The sequence below is a fragment of the Mastomys coucha genome, unplaced genomic scaffold (assembly GCF_008632895.1).
Source record: "Mastomys coucha isolate ucsf_1 unplaced genomic scaffold, UCSF_Mcou_1 pScaffold21, whole genome shotgun sequence".
NCBI classification, from domain to species: Eukaryota; Metazoa; Chordata; class Mammalia; order Rodentia; family Muridae; genus Mastomys; species Mastomys coucha.
The window spans coordinates 54,518,326-54,532,028 of NW_022196904.1; the positions used below are offsets into that span (position 1 = coordinate 54,518,326).

The 13,703-nt window shown below is 46.6% G+C and overlaps 1 protein-coding gene across 1 annotated transcript in view; it reads right to left on the reverse strand.

Moving 5' to 3' along the window:
* Positions 1-2,483: 2,483 nt before the first annotated feature.
* Positions 2,484-13,703, reverse strand: part of Fan1 (FANCD2 and FANCI associated nuclease 1) — a 32,638-nt gene continuing 21,418 nt past the window's right edge. The window contains exons 9-14 of the mRNA XM_031386871.1: positions 12,681-12,845; positions 11,894-12,044; positions 7,930-8,033; positions 7,253-7,447; positions 6,609-6,737; positions 2,484-4,287 (exon numbers count right to left, since the gene is read on the reverse strand). Coding sequence (XP_031242731.1) covers positions 4,150-4,287; positions 6,609-6,737; positions 7,253-7,447; positions 7,930-8,033; positions 11,894-12,044; positions 12,681-12,845 — 882 coding nt within the window. The 3' untranslated portion in view covers positions 2,484-4,149. The remainder of the gene's footprint in view (positions 4,288-6,608; positions 6,738-7,252; positions 7,448-7,929; positions 8,034-11,893; positions 12,045-12,680; positions 12,846-13,703) is intronic.

A 13,703-nucleotide genomic window follows, 5' to 3' on the forward strand; every position in this document is an offset into this window, starting at 1 on the left:
TAGAAGAAGCAAGAAAGTAATCTTTCAATAAATTCACACAAACCTAATTCCACATCTTACAACAAAAACAACAGGAAGTGACAATTACCTTTTCTTAATATGAAAATTAATATTACCAATATATCCTAATTGCTTGAAATCCAAAAATATGAGGAATCATTCCCATAATAGGAACAGAATGAACTCTGAATAATTATTTTTAATCAGGTTTAGCATATCCACATTTATGTTGAGGACTTTGATCCACTTGGAGTTTTGTTCAGGGTGCTAAGTATGGACATATTTACATTCTCCTGCATGGAAGAATTTGGAAAAATTTGGGGACAGCCTTGAACTCCTTGGCACAGGAAAAGACTTTCTGAACAGAGAAAACTGTTAGCACAGTCACTAAGATCAACAATTAATAAATAGGACCTCATATACTTCACTTCTTATACTTATCATTTAACATAATGTCCTTCAGGTTTATCCATGTTGTTGTAAATGATAACACTGCCTTATTTTTAAACCAAAATAATATCCCATTATGTAAAACAATATACTAGAAATACTAAATTTTTTCTTACTTTTAAAATTTTCTCTCTTCACATTGAAGTTTTATTACTGTACATTTGCATATTATTGCATCAAAAGCCACAATGCCTAGCTTAGAATTTTGGATGTGCTACTGTTGTGATCACTCTGAGAACATTCCTTAACCTCTCTTCTCATACTGTGATGTGTGGGTAGGAAAAGAACCTTGTCAGGCAGGAATGCATGAAGCCCTAGAAGCAACCCTCAGACACATGTGCAAACAAAATAGTACACCTCCAAATATTTCCCACATTATAATATGTATGAATTAGTTAGAACCATGCCTGAAACTCAGTAGGAGCTATAGAATTACTTGGTTTAATACTATTAATTATTTGGGAGTTTTAAGATAAGAGACATTCTAGAAACTTATAATAGAGATAATCTCAAAAAAATACTAAAAAAGAATACTAAGATTTTCACCATGAGTGTATTTAACATCGATGCATAATAAGCCCGAGAAAATCTTGAATGTATCAACAGAAGATGAAAAGATAGGTACCCTAATAGTAAGTAATAACTTCTATTGAACTCCACTCTTTAAATAGGCAAAGCAGCTAGGTCAGTTACCACTCATCACTAGACCTTTAATGAAGAAAGCTGATGAGAGAGAAGCTCCTACTTTGGCTGAAGCAGGGGACAGACAGGTCACGGGGGGCGGGGGGCTTAGATCAGCAGTATGGTGTGTGGTACAGTAGTATCTGAGAATTAAAGCATTTCTGGGGGCATGGAGGAGGTTCATGGGACTTAGGAAATTGGCAAATGTCACATGTCTGGGAAAGTGAAAGCTTAGAAGATTCTCAAAGTCCATTTTGCAGTATTTTAAGGTGGGTTAAACAGCAGCTGGCGGAGGAGACTGTGAAGAGCTGCCTGCCTCACAAGCTGTGCAGTGTTCTGGGATTCCAGCACTCAGGAGTTGTCGCCTGTGTTGAAGGTGGGCTTTTGGGGTGATACAGCTGCTTTTGTGAGTCATCTTTGTTCTCTGACCCACATTTCTGTTAGTAACCCCAATAAAAATTCATTGGTTTACCAAAATAAATAAATAAGCAAGCAAGCAAACAAATAATAAATATAACAGAACCTCATGAAACCAAGAAGCTTCTGCATGGCCAAGGACAGCCTAGAGAAAGGGAAAAGATGCCTTACCAACTTCACATCCAATAGAGGACTAAGAACTCAAAAACTAGGTGTCATGAAAGCAGATAACCCACATAAAAAATGAGATACAGATCTAAACACTGGACTCTCAAGAGGAAACTCAAGTGGTCGAGAGTGCTTCACAAGCTAGCCGGGTGTGGTGGCAACATCCTGAGACCCCAACACTTGGTAGGTGAAGGCAGAGGAGTTCAAGGCCAGCATGGGCTACATAAAGCCCTGCTCCAAATCTGCCCCATCAGAATCAAACAAAAAATGGCTGCCGGCAGGGAAAGACAGCTGGTGTTTTCATGCTGCCTGAGCCCTCTTGATGTTCTTTCTGCAGACCATTGGATTCCAGTGGCTACTGACTCTTCCCCATCTATCTGTGATGCCTCCTTCTTAGGTCACATCTATTCCAGTAAGCCCTGGGTTAGTGTCCATGCACAGCAGAGACACACCTTCTGCATGGAAAAAGAGATAAAAATCTGAGATAGCTGTACTTTTTAAATGTAAGCGATCAGAAAAACCAGTCAGTATCAGTTCTTTTGAAATCTACTTTTGCTGTTGAAAACAGTATTTCTGACACTTCAACTGAAATACTCTGGATCCTTCCTCACTTGAAATAATTTGTTTCACCCCCACTCCCACCCAGATCAGTTTTTGGAGTCAGAGTGCATGGCTTAATATCTTGACTATTTCCATCAGACCTGCCAATAGAATTATTGTAATGCCCACGTCTAGCTATCACACAAATTCAAACAGAGCCCACTGAGTGTTGTTAATGTCTTAAACACATTTTTATTTATTGTGCGTATATGAGCATGTGTAGACCATGGCACATGGGTAAAGTACAGAGGTCAATTTCGGAGTCTGTTCTCTCCTACTGTGTGGGTCTTAGGCTTCACTAGGGTTGGGCTTGAGAACCAGCACCTGTGCTTCCCTAAGAGGTCACACTGTGTGTTTGTTAATCTGCTTGGCCTGCTGGACATAAAGTGTGTAAGAGCACTCATAATGAGCTTCCTTTTCTTTTCTTTTGAGACAGTTTCACTTTGTAGCCTGGTCTGATCTTAAACTCAAGGTAATCCTCCTGCCTCAGTCTCCCAAATGCTAGGATTACAGATTTGAGTCACCATTCCCAGCTACATAATGTGCTTTGACTAGCAGAAACATTTTCATTCTCCAAATAAAGACCTCTCCGTCCTCTCCTTCCTGTTACCATGTATTTATTGTAATCGGTTATTTCCATACTTTCCTCCTCCCCCAAAGCTTCTTTCTGACCAAAGGAGACAACAATCATATATTCCCTTTCTGGCTTTTAAACAGTAGCCAGTCGGTTCATGAATACATGAAGTGACCTGGTAAGCAGCTCCTAGGCATTTGGCCAGCAGAGCACAGGTCTCACTGTCAGTGCTGGAGCAGTGACCAGCAGAGAGCCGATTTTACTTTCAGGAATGGGATATTTCCGTTTTCTTTAATAAAGTAGACCATCTCACAGTCAACTGTGAGAGCAGAGTGAGGTTCCAGACCAACTTTTGACAAAGTTAGAATACCCCAGGAGGGCACTGTTTTCTAATATCTTGGCATACATTTTTAATCACATATAATCCAAAAGCTTGAAGCTTGATATGTATTGTGATACTTCACCTGAAATACTCTGAGTTCTTTCTCCCTTTAAATAAAGAATTTGGTTTTGGTTGTTTTTACTTTCCCCTAGGGAAATCAAAATTCCTACGAGTTTGCCCTTCTTACATAACTATGAGACAACCCCAATTCAGGGATCGCCATTGCCAGTGCATTTAGTAGAGAACTGTTTGTATTTCTTTTTTAACAAAAAAACCCCTACAGTGTCAATTAAGTACATCATGTTCATTTTCCCTCTGGCTTTTTTTTTTTTTTAAAGCTTAACAACATGAAGTGTTCAGCTTCTACAATGCTCATGCAGACTTCTGCATTTTCAACAGTCCACACCCGCCCGCAGTGGATTCCATATTTTCCAGCAGAGACCAAGTTTGGTGACACAGAGAAACTGTACAAGGATGAGTCATTCCGATCTCAGGTGTCAGGACAAGTCAAAGGGGAGACAATGCAAACAGCTTTATCCTCTCGACAATCTTGTCCCAGTGGATGGCCAGATGTCCCCAGAGTGACAACTTTTATCTGATTGGCAATCTTGTCCCAGTGGATAGCCAGATGTCCCCAGTGTGACAACTTTTATCTGATTGACAATCTTGTCCCAGTGGATGGCCAGATGTCCCCAGAGTGACAACTTTTATGATTGACAATCTTGTCCCAGTGGGATAGCCAGATGTCCCAGAGTGACATTTTTATCCATTTGAAGATCTTGTCCCAGTGGATGGCCAGATGTCCCCAGAGTGACATTTTTATCCACTTGAAGATCTTGTCCCAGTGAATGGCCAGATGTCCCCGGTGTGTCATCTTTCAGCCAAGACCTTTGCTCTTAGCACCAACTGCAACCACATGGCACACTTCTACATCAGCCCCCAGCTTTTGTAGTTCGTCCAGCCAGATCATCTGTTTACATGAAAGGCGATCACTGGGGCCTTTAACTTCCACCAGCTGCAAGAGAAGTTTCCAGACTCATCAACATTTTACTGATATAGAAAGGGACCCATATGAGTTACAGTCACTTAAACTGCTGCCTATCTGGATGAGTCAGTCTACAGCCCCTGTGCACATTTACAACAAATAGATATGCAACTAAGACATGCCTTGGGAAATTATCCTGTGGGAACTAGATAGTTCTTGAATAAACTGAGTAAGTGAATAAGCTGAAGTGGTTTTAAGGTGCGCACTGGGTTGCTATTTCCTACTTCAACCCCTGATTTGTTATGTTTGCATCTGAACCTAAACTTAATATTGCAATGGAGAAAGAAGGAGCTGGTCCCTGCTTCAGCCCAAGGCTTTATTCCCTCCAGTCTTATCCCCACCCCAGGACCACATATGCATTTGCTGAGGACACTTCTCTCTATCTCTCACATGCACTGTTTCTTAGGACTCGAGACTGCTAATCTCAATTCAGAGATCCACCCTGTCCCTCAGGAGGATCTTCCCTGTGCACTTTCTCATTGTTGTAAGACCAAACTGTTCCCTTTTCTGATGTCTTTAAAAGACTAGGGGCAGGCAGTTACCAGAGGACAACTTGCAGTCTGGTGATTTAACTCAGGTGGCACCCATGTTTACCTACTGAGCAGGAACCCAAGGCCATGGAGGAGTGCTGCTTACTGGACTGCTCTCATGGCTTGCTCAGTCTGCTTTCTGACCACAAGGGGTGACAGTCATCCAGCATGCAGGAGGTAAGGATGGGGTCCCCAGAGCAAGCTGGCTAGCTGGCTAGACAAGCTAAACTACTGAGCACTTGGTTCAGTTAAGAGACCCTGCCTTGAAAAGTATGCTAGAAAGGCAACAAGGAAGAAACCCAGGGTCACCCTCAAGCCTCCATAGGCACACTCACCCGGCACATATTTACCGAACACATACATACATGTGAGCACCCTTCCCCCAGTACACATATATATACACACATAAGACTCAATTATATGCTACTTGACTTGGAGAAGTACTCCAGTCAGTAAAGTGCTTGCCATGTAAGTATGGCAGCTTGATTTTGATCACAGAGCCCATTAAGAAAGCAAAGCATGGTGGTGCACACTTGGTATAGTTGGGCAGACTTGGTAGGAGTCAGGCAGACATGGATCTCTATGCTGTGTGAGGGAACGGCACAGCCAACGGGCAACAAGTGCTCCAAGAAGACTCAGGATATAGAATAACTGATCTTATTCTAGGTAACAGAGGGAACCACAGACTGCAGGTTCCCTCTCTAAAGTCAGGCTCACCAGCCAGAGGTGGCTCACTTCTGACCTGGAAGCTTACATAAGAAAGAGTGAGTGGACTTAGGCAAGGAGGAGGCCATTCTTTCAAGGTCATGGTGTTAGATTCCATCTGATACCAGAAAAAAAGCTAGTGCAGGAAACTCAGCGTTCATGGAGATCGGACGCCCAAACTTAACAGAGTTGGCAGAGTAGAATGGGCAACATTTCAGCGCTAAAGGAGCCAGGAAGTTAGGCGAGTTTTGTAGCTAAACACTAAGGGAGAAATAGAAGCCTAGGCAAAGAATATATAAGCTGAGTTCTTCACTCAATAACCCTGGAGTTCTATTGCATGAGGAACAAAAAATATTCTTAGCAGAGACAGCAGCAATGGAACTGAGCAGTCAGCTACTCCCCAGCACAATGGTTATTTTAACCCACACCCCAGAGCAGACAAAAAAGTACCTACATAGATCAGAAAGTACACAAAACATAGATACAGAACTTTTAGAATAAAACACAAGAAAACCTCTTTGTGCTTTCAGATCAGGTATCTCACACCAAAGGTACTATCCACTAAAGAACACTGAATTTAATCAAAATTTAAAATTTCTGGTCATCAAAAGATACTATCTAATAAAAGAAAAAGACAAATCAGACTAGGATAAAATCTGAGTCAGAAAAAAAGGGAGAGAGGGAGGGAGGAAGAGGGGGAAGGAGGGGCAAGTACAGGAGAGACAGAGATAGTCAGAGTGCACATGCAGTGTGATGAGACCACCTGGTGAATGGCCACAGGTTTCCCATAGACTCCTGGGGTCCTGGGCACACACACTGTGTAAACAAACGCCCACCTCTCAGTGTGCCCGGCGGCTAGTGACTTGTTCTAGTAACAGAATGTCGTACTGGGATAGTATCACCATATGATGGAGTGGCATGAGTCTGCCTGTCTTGCTTGCACCCCAGCTCCTCAGCCTACTGGCTATCAATCCTTCCCACAACCAGAAGAAAATGCCCAGCATGTGAACCGTGACATGGTTGCTGATGAAATTACAAAAGGTGTTCTCTACTGACCTTGCAATGGTGGCTCTGAGAATTCCACACCACCAAGTCAGGGAGGCCCCCTCGGCAGTGCCGAAAGTCAGCAGCCAGGCGCCTGCACACACCACTGAGGACAGGACCCCCGAGGCAGGAGACAAGATCCTAGACACCATAAAAAAAGGAGAGTTATCCACCTTGAGGACAGAGACCCCCCCCTAAAGAGGACACCATTACAACTCAACAAACATGGGTTCCAGGAACACCAGAAGTAGCTCTGCTGCTGGACCAGGCTCCAGAGTGGCTAGCAGAATCCTATAGACAAGCTCCGGGAAAGAGCTCTTCATGGTCAGTTGCCAGCCTCTGCCTGATGTGGGCATTCTGTGGCACATGTGATGAAGAGGGAGTGTGGCTCAGCACTCAGGAGTGATGAGGCCTAACAGAGGTCAGCAGCTGCAGGGCACAGTTACCCTCCCTGCTGCGGCCACAGACAGGCAAAAGGCAGGGAAACCATGGGAAAGGCATCTAGCTGGAGCTTTCTGAGTGTCCTCACATATCTATCTCACACACACACACACACACACACACATACACACACACACACACACACACACCCCTCTGTGTATTCTGATACAATTGCCTGTGAAGGGATGACTGACCAGATCACAGGAAAATGTTACCTGAGCTTGCTGCAGGGAAGTGAAGCGGTCCCAGCTAACCAGAGAAGCCACTCTGCCTTGCTGGGCCTGCCAGGCTTCCGTTACCCAGGCCCGCAGGCTCTCAGCAGGGGCACTGTGGATCAGCTGCAGCCTGGCTTCCAGGGCCTGCTCCCTGCTTGAGAAGAAGCTGTCCGTGAGCAAATCCAGTGGGGACGCCTATGTGGAAGGGAAAGGAAAGTTTTCCAACATGCCTGGGGAGGGCACTTAAACAGGGGGTGCTGGAGTTCCATGAGATCTCCTCAGAAGAGATGAGTTAAAATTATCAGAGTCAGGTAATCTTATGCTGGGTTTCTAGTGATCTTTGGCTGAGAGTGGAATTGGTTGAGCTCCAGCTGGTGCTGGTGGGACAGCGTGTGAGAGCTTTTGTTTGGATGCTGGGCTAGGCCAGGTCTTAGCTGAGGGTGCTCAGTACTAAAGTTAGCATGTAATGTTGAAGGGAAACTAGGCTTGGGGTTAAAATCTACTAGTTCCTGTTTAAAAACAAAAGGTCCTTTTCCTACGCAATTAGTACTACTGAGGGTAGAGCCCAAAGATCACCAAGAGCCAAGCTGCTGCTGGCTTGAGACCCTGGTGCAGAGGAAGGCGTGAGGCACAGGCATGCACAGGAGAGGCCCTGGCGTGATGGTGTTAGGGGTTACCTGGTAGGCATTTCTGAAGACGTCTGGTATTCCATCCATGAAGATGATATCCCACAGCAGGAGGCCACACAGGGTGCTGAAGGTGGATCCTTCTCCATGAATCCCTACACGAAGAGAAAAACACCCGCTTTATCTGGTTGTTTAACAATATCATGATGGCCAGGCAGTGGTGGCGCACGCCTTTAAGCCCAACACTGGGGAGGGAGAGACAGGCGGATTTCTGAGTTCGAGGCCAGCCTGGTCTACAGAGTGAGTTCCAGGACAGCCAGGGCTACACAGAGAAACCCTGTTTCGAAAAACAAAAAAAACCAAAAAAAACAAAACAAAACAAAAAAAGAATATCATGATGACCTAATGTAAATTTTTCTCTTTTAGGGAAAGAAACTGAGATACAGTTAATTCTGAAAGGCATGCTATTTTCATGCCATTTCCAGCTCGCCCTTCACACTATATTCTTTGCATATAGAAGCTTTATTTAAGGGGAAAACTTCAAATGGGCATCAGGAAGTCACAGAGCAGTGGCTCTCAATAGTGGTGGACAGCCTACCAAGTGGTTTGCTTAAGCAAAGCAGACTTCCTACTCGGCCTCTGGAGGGTCTAAGTGAATGGGCAAACTAGGCCGTGTGCAAAATTCATAAGCAGGCTCTAGCACAGGCCTCTGGCAACAAATGATTCCCCAACAGGGAATGACAAAAGGCCAGGCATTCGGGGCAGCCCCACAGCTTCAGGCTTGCCCAACACTCCTTCCATTCACCAGGCTCACTATTCATTAAGCCGATTTGGCCTGATGAGGTTACTTCAGTGTTCCTGATGTGCGAGGCTTCTAGGGAGACAGTCATCTGTAAAGACCACCTAGTTCTAGTGCCCTCCTCATGCTGAAGACACAATCACTGGGAGACATCCTCATTGAACAGCTGGGTCCTAGGGCCACTGCAAGTCAGCCGCAGGGTCTGAAGGACTGAAGGTCTTGGCATAGACTTCAGACCCATGCCCCCCAGAGTGCTGCTTTACCAAGCCCCTCTCTCTAAGCTGGGTGTCTCTGCACAGCCACACGCACCCCTACCCCCCAGCGAAGGAAGACAGCTATGTGGTCATCTTTCTACCTTCCTATCATGCTCATACTGAAATAAAGCTCCCAGAGAGCAGCGGGGAGAAAGCCACCTGGGGATCAAATGCTCAGGCATCTAGCACACCGGTCTTCTCGCCCACCGGAGGCGGCGGCTGTAGCCCGTGGCTGTGTTCTATCCTGAACTCCAGAGCTGTGCAGAACTGTGTAGAACTGTGCTTGTTCCCTCCCAGTTCTGGCTCCTGTCCCTCTGGCCTGTTTCCAGGGTACAAAAGGACAAAGTGAGCAGGGCTTGCTCAGCCTGGCTGAGACAAGCCCTCCAGCTACCAAGAGCATTCACATCAGGATACCAGGCTCTGGCCTGCTGGGAAGGAAGCTGGACCTAACTTCCAGGTCTCTGTCCCTGTGCGAGTATCACTCCGTCACTGGCACGGAGGTCAGACTCATTCCTGACCACTGCTACGCTCTGAATTCTGATGGCAGTCATTTTTGGAGTAATCCTCCTGCCTTATTCAGAAATAGCTTCCCCTGGAGGGTTTGAAATTCCCTCTCCATAAATCTATCTACAATAAAACCCAGCAGCAAATCACATCAATTTCCCAATATATTAGAATGTAATATAACTTTAAAACATTTTATGTGGAGATATTTTATGTTCTGGGAAAAGAATTTCCTGCTATTTTTCAGGCTCCTGGATAAACTGGAAACATTTTTCTGTGCTGAAATTCCTCTGGCCAGGAGACGGGACAGTTGACATGTCTCTGTGACATCACCTAGGGCCTGGAATTTCCACTCTGCTCCTTGATCTCTAAGCTTTTCAGGCTCACTGCACCTCGCTGTTTTCACCCATGTCTGAGGTTCTTCCCCAGAGCATCACCCTCCCCACGAACAGGAAAGCTGTGAGCAGATTAATCCTAACACTCCATAGGAGGAAACTCGATTCTGCAAAATCCTATCTTCACAGCCCAACTAACTAAGACCCCCACGTAATGCCACCATCTGATGATACTGTGGGGTTTCACACCAGTGACCCTAAAGCAGGGGCACAGGGAGATGTCTGCCAGAGTACAAGGGAAGGACTTGGCTGTCTCCAGGGCAGACCTATGAGAGCTCCTTAGCAAGCTCCATGAGTGGTCATCACGGGCTGGCTGGTTAGATTTAGGGGGAGAAGTAAGAGGGAGAAGATTCGAGAAGCTGAGTGGGTGTGTGGCTAGCACATACTCTCCTCCACCTTCTCACAATGGATCAGTAGTCTTTAAAAAGAAAAAGGCATGGTGGCACATGCTTTTAATCCCATCACTCAGGAGACAAAGGTAGGTGGATCTTTATGTGTTTGAGGTCATCCTGATCTACTTAGTGAGTTCCAGGCCAGCCAGGGCTACGCAGGGAGAGCATCCAGGACAGCCGGCTCCACTGTGTTCCTTGTCTCTGGTGCCTGACAGGGAGCTTCAGCTCTATCTCTTTCCGCCAGGGTTGACTTATGTTTTCCTACTTACTACATTTTATAAAGGCGCCTGGGGTGGACATCTGATTTTTCCAATTATAAAGCATGTGCTCAAGCCTCCACTTTCTTTTTTTGTTTGTTTGTTTGTTTGTTTTTGAGACAGGGTTTCTCTGTGTAGCCCCAGCTGTCCTGGAACTCACACTGTAGACCAGGCTGGCCTCGAACTCAGAAATCCGCCTGCCTTTGCCTCCCAAGTGTTGGGACTAAAGGCGTGCGCCAGCACCGCCTGGCAAGCCTCGACTTTCTAAAGCATTACTTACAGTGTACTCTCTGAGACAAACTAAAGAAAAACTAAAACGGGGAGAGAAACAGGTATCGGGAAAAGTACAAACTCAAGGAATTGCTGACTGACATTAGAAATTCACTGTTTAAAACAAAAAGCCTCTTCACCCCTGTAACACAGCAGGGCTCTCACACTGACAGGGAAGACAGAGCTGCTGTCGCACACTCGGGGTGACTGCACCAACACTCAGCTCTGCCCAGGCAGGTCCAACCACGACATCGCTGCCTCACTATCCCACTCCTGGGAGGTATCCTGTGGCCAATGGCCCCAGCAAGGGCCTCCTATACACAGGCCAGGGAATTCTAAGAGGAGAGCTAACCCCTCAACCACCTGACTGCTGCCCGGCACAGAAGGCCCAGGAACAACCAAGCCGGGAGTGTGGAGGCGTGCTAAGGGTCTGCGTGTGTATCACATACTGAAGCACCCCAGAGCCCTAAGGGCAGCATGGCAGGAGGAGAAGTGCTGTGAGGGGCCTGTGACAAAAGGACTCAGGGTCCAAGCCGTGCGGTAGCTGTGCAGCTGTGTTGAAGCCAGTCGCACTTAGGGACTCTCTCCATTCTGCACTGGTCAGCACGCTACGGCAGTTTCTCACTGGACATTCACATTCAATGGGCAAACCAGCAGGCCCTCCAGCATCCCTTCTCTCTACCCTGCCACAGATCACGAGGCTCCCGGCTCCGATACTTGTGTTCTTGGAAGCTAACAGAATTCCTTTCAAGCTCCTCAAACCTATGACCTTCCCATGTGCCTACCAAGATGTTTGTGCCCCTCAAGAGGCATTGGTCCTGGCCCTTGGGGACAGCTTTTTACAACACAACCCTCTGTCCTCTCTCACCATCTCTGCCCAATGCCAGCCTCTGGTAGCAAAGGCAGTCTCCTTACTGTGATCACCCTACCACAGAGCAACATCCACACAGCCACATAACAATAATGGCCAAACACCAAGAGGACCCACTGACAGACAACCCAGTTCTTTTTCCACACACCTCTGGCCAGCTGTGGCTGCTACTGAGGTCAGAGAGGAGAACAACCCACTATTGATGAGCCATCCTGCAACACTCTTCCCCCATTTGATGACTGGCTGGGATGCAGGAAACACTGCTCAGCTTACCTTGGTCAAAGCCACTCTGCCTGTAATAATCCAGCGCCAGCTCCTCCACAGAACACAGGATTGTGGTGGGGTTGGTGGTGTCTCCATCCTCAATGACAAACACAGACTTGCCCATGCCATGCTGTGGGCACAGCCTGCCCGTGATGGTCACCTAGAATGGTAGCAAAAAGCATCAATGAAACTCGGGCATGGTATTCAGTCCTAGCACTCAGGAGGCAGAGGCAGGTGGAGTTCTCTGAGTCTGAGGTTAGCCTGTCTATGTATATAGTAAGTTCCAGGCCAGTTAAGGCTACATAGTGAGACTTTCCCTCAAAAATAAAAATTGAACCCATTTGATTAGCCCCTGGAGACTTCCATGCAGCATCCTGGGGATAGACCTGCCCACTCCTGCAGAGCAGAAGTGAATGGTATGTGACCCACACTAGCACACTCTGAAGGACGTGACTGTTCCAGCCTTTGTGGAGCATCTAAGAGGCCCTCCAGAGAAGCAGGCGAAGGCTGTTCACGTTCTTACTCAGAAGCTCTGTCACCCAACCCTGGTGTGGCCATATGGGGCAACCCAGACATAGCAGAGAAGAGGGCATTAAAATGAAATGGACACAACGGTGACACCCAAATGAGCATCAGAGCATTCTGAGTCCAAGAAGAAGTTACATATGAAAACAATTTGGGGGTGGGGGAGGCACACAGAAGAATCTAGGGTTTAAATCAAGGGCATAGCAAAGAGAACTGGATGAGGCCTGGTTCTAACCAACAACAAACACAAAAGCAGCCAAAGGGCACCTACATGCTTAACGTCTCCCACGGCAACTTCCGGCAGCTGGCTGAAGAGGTGCTTGTACTTTTTGCAGCTTGGAGACTCTCGCAGGCGTACAGCTCGCTGGTAAAGAGAAAGTCGGTGTCCTGTCCTCACGTGCGGATCTGCCAGGCCTTCCCTGATGCACCTAATTGCCTAGCAATTAACAAATCATATGTCAGGATCCCCAAAGTCCTGAAGGCAGCAGCTGTCTATTTAGTTTGACAAGAAATCTCAAGACTAATTATTCTATTTTCACAAACCAGTAAGCAGTGCCTGGAGACACGCAGGCTATCTCCTTAGGCTATCTCCCTAGGTCTCTTTTCCATGCTCTGACAATGACCAGCTATCATTCCCATGGCCAGAGGAGAGCCACCTGGCAGGAGTGGAGACATTCTGGTTTGTTTGATTTTGTTTTGTTTAGTTTTGAGACAGGGTTTCTCTATGTAGTCCCAGAACTGTAGATCAGACTGACCTTGAACTCACAGAGAACCACCTGCCTGTGCCTCCCTAGTACTGGGATTAAAGGCGTGTGCCACCATGCCCACTATAATGAGACACTTGTGCCCTTCCCTTCCTCTATCAGATTACTGAGACAGTGGGCACCAAGAAACTAATATCTCCCCATGTCTCATGCTAGAAGAAAAGGCTGAGGCCCTGGGGCCGGCCAGAAAAGGGGCTTGTCTCCTGGAACAAGATTGTACATAGGCCTGACAACTTGTCAGACCACCTTGCAGGAAAGGCTGGAGCTGGGACAAGGCTAGCCCACCATGGGCAGGGCCACACCATGCCCAGAACTGTGTAGCGCTGCAGCCTCTTGGCCTCTGTATGTTGTCCTTTGTGTGTACATTCAGTCTTATTTTAATAAGGCAATGTGTACACTTTTAACTTAGAAAACTGAGCGCCACCTTTGTCCCCAAAGTGGGAAAAAGTTTAAAATAAACAGAATTATAGTGAGCTGTGGGGCTGGAGAGGTGGCTGAAGAAGGGCGCTGGCTGCGTTTCCAGAGGTCCT